Source organism: Penaeus vannamei, chromosome 1 (genome assembly GCF_042767895.1).
Source record: "Penaeus vannamei isolate JL-2024 chromosome 1, ASM4276789v1, whole genome shotgun sequence".
Taxonomy (NCBI): domain Eukaryota; kingdom Metazoa; phylum Arthropoda; class Malacostraca; order Decapoda; family Penaeidae; genus Penaeus; species Penaeus vannamei.
In genome coordinates this window covers 35,409,946-35,410,828 of record NC_091549.1, presented here as the reverse complement: position 1 = coordinate 35,410,828, position 883 = coordinate 35,409,946, and the positions used below count along the sequence as shown (strand labels likewise).

Sequence of the window (883 nt, the reverse complement as noted above, 5' to 3'; positions counted from 1 at the left end):
GATCTGGATCCAAGAATTTTTTGAAGGATTATTACCCGTTTTGCCTTGTGTCTGCCAAGGAGGTTATGGTTACGGGCGTCGCTTGAGTACTTGAGAAAGATGATTTAAAGTATTTTTTAAGCGTGAAGGCTTTTACTGCATCAATGATCTTATTACCTTGGAGGAGGTATGCGCCCTCTAAACGCTTCTTGTTTCTTATTCTTATTGTTGTTGCTACCGTGACGTTTATTGGCGTATATATATATGTATATATGTGTGTGTGTGTGTTTGTGTGTGTGTATATACACACACATTTACACACACACACACACATCCACACACACACACACACACACACACACACACACACACACACACACACACACACACACACACATATATATATATATATATATATATATATATATATATATATATATATATATATGTATATATACATATACATTATATATATATATTTATATATATATATATATATATATATATATATATATATATATATATATATATATACACGATATATATAGATGCACACGCACACACACATATATGTATGTGACAATGAAATCAGCCCTATAATAAAAGCGAGGTGAAAACGTTTTACTTCTTTTATGCTCTTCCTCCAACATAAATTGGAACACAAATTCAGTAATATGTGTATTACTGAATTTGTGTTCCAATTTATGTTTTCATTCACATATACAATCACTGAAGTATGTGAATATACAATTAGCACACATAACAGCCGTTACTCCAGCATAACGCCCTGTGCTTAGCTAAATGGAGGCGCTGGTCTCACCTGACGAAGCCGACGGCGAGGAGGGCGGTCACGGCAAGCAGGAAGGTCTTCATGGCTGGCGAGAGAGGGGACTCGTGGCCTCGG

The 883-nt window shown here is 35.8% G+C and overlaps 1 protein-coding gene across 2 annotated transcripts in view; it reads right to left on the bottom strand.

Moving 5' to 3' along the window:
* The window catches only part of LOC113819427 (uncharacterized), a 7,290-nt gene extending 6,407 nt beyond the window's left edge, over nucleotides 1–883 (bottom strand). The window contains exon 1 of one of the 2 annotated variants that reach the window (XM_070121196.1): nucleotides 800–883. In XM_070121196.1, coding sequence (XP_069977297.1) covers nucleotides 800–852 — 53 coding nt within the window. In that variant the 5' untranslated portion in view covers nucleotides 853–883. The remainder of the gene's footprint in view (nucleotides 1–799) is intronic. The other variant, XM_070121311.1, reaches the window with a different exon arrangement.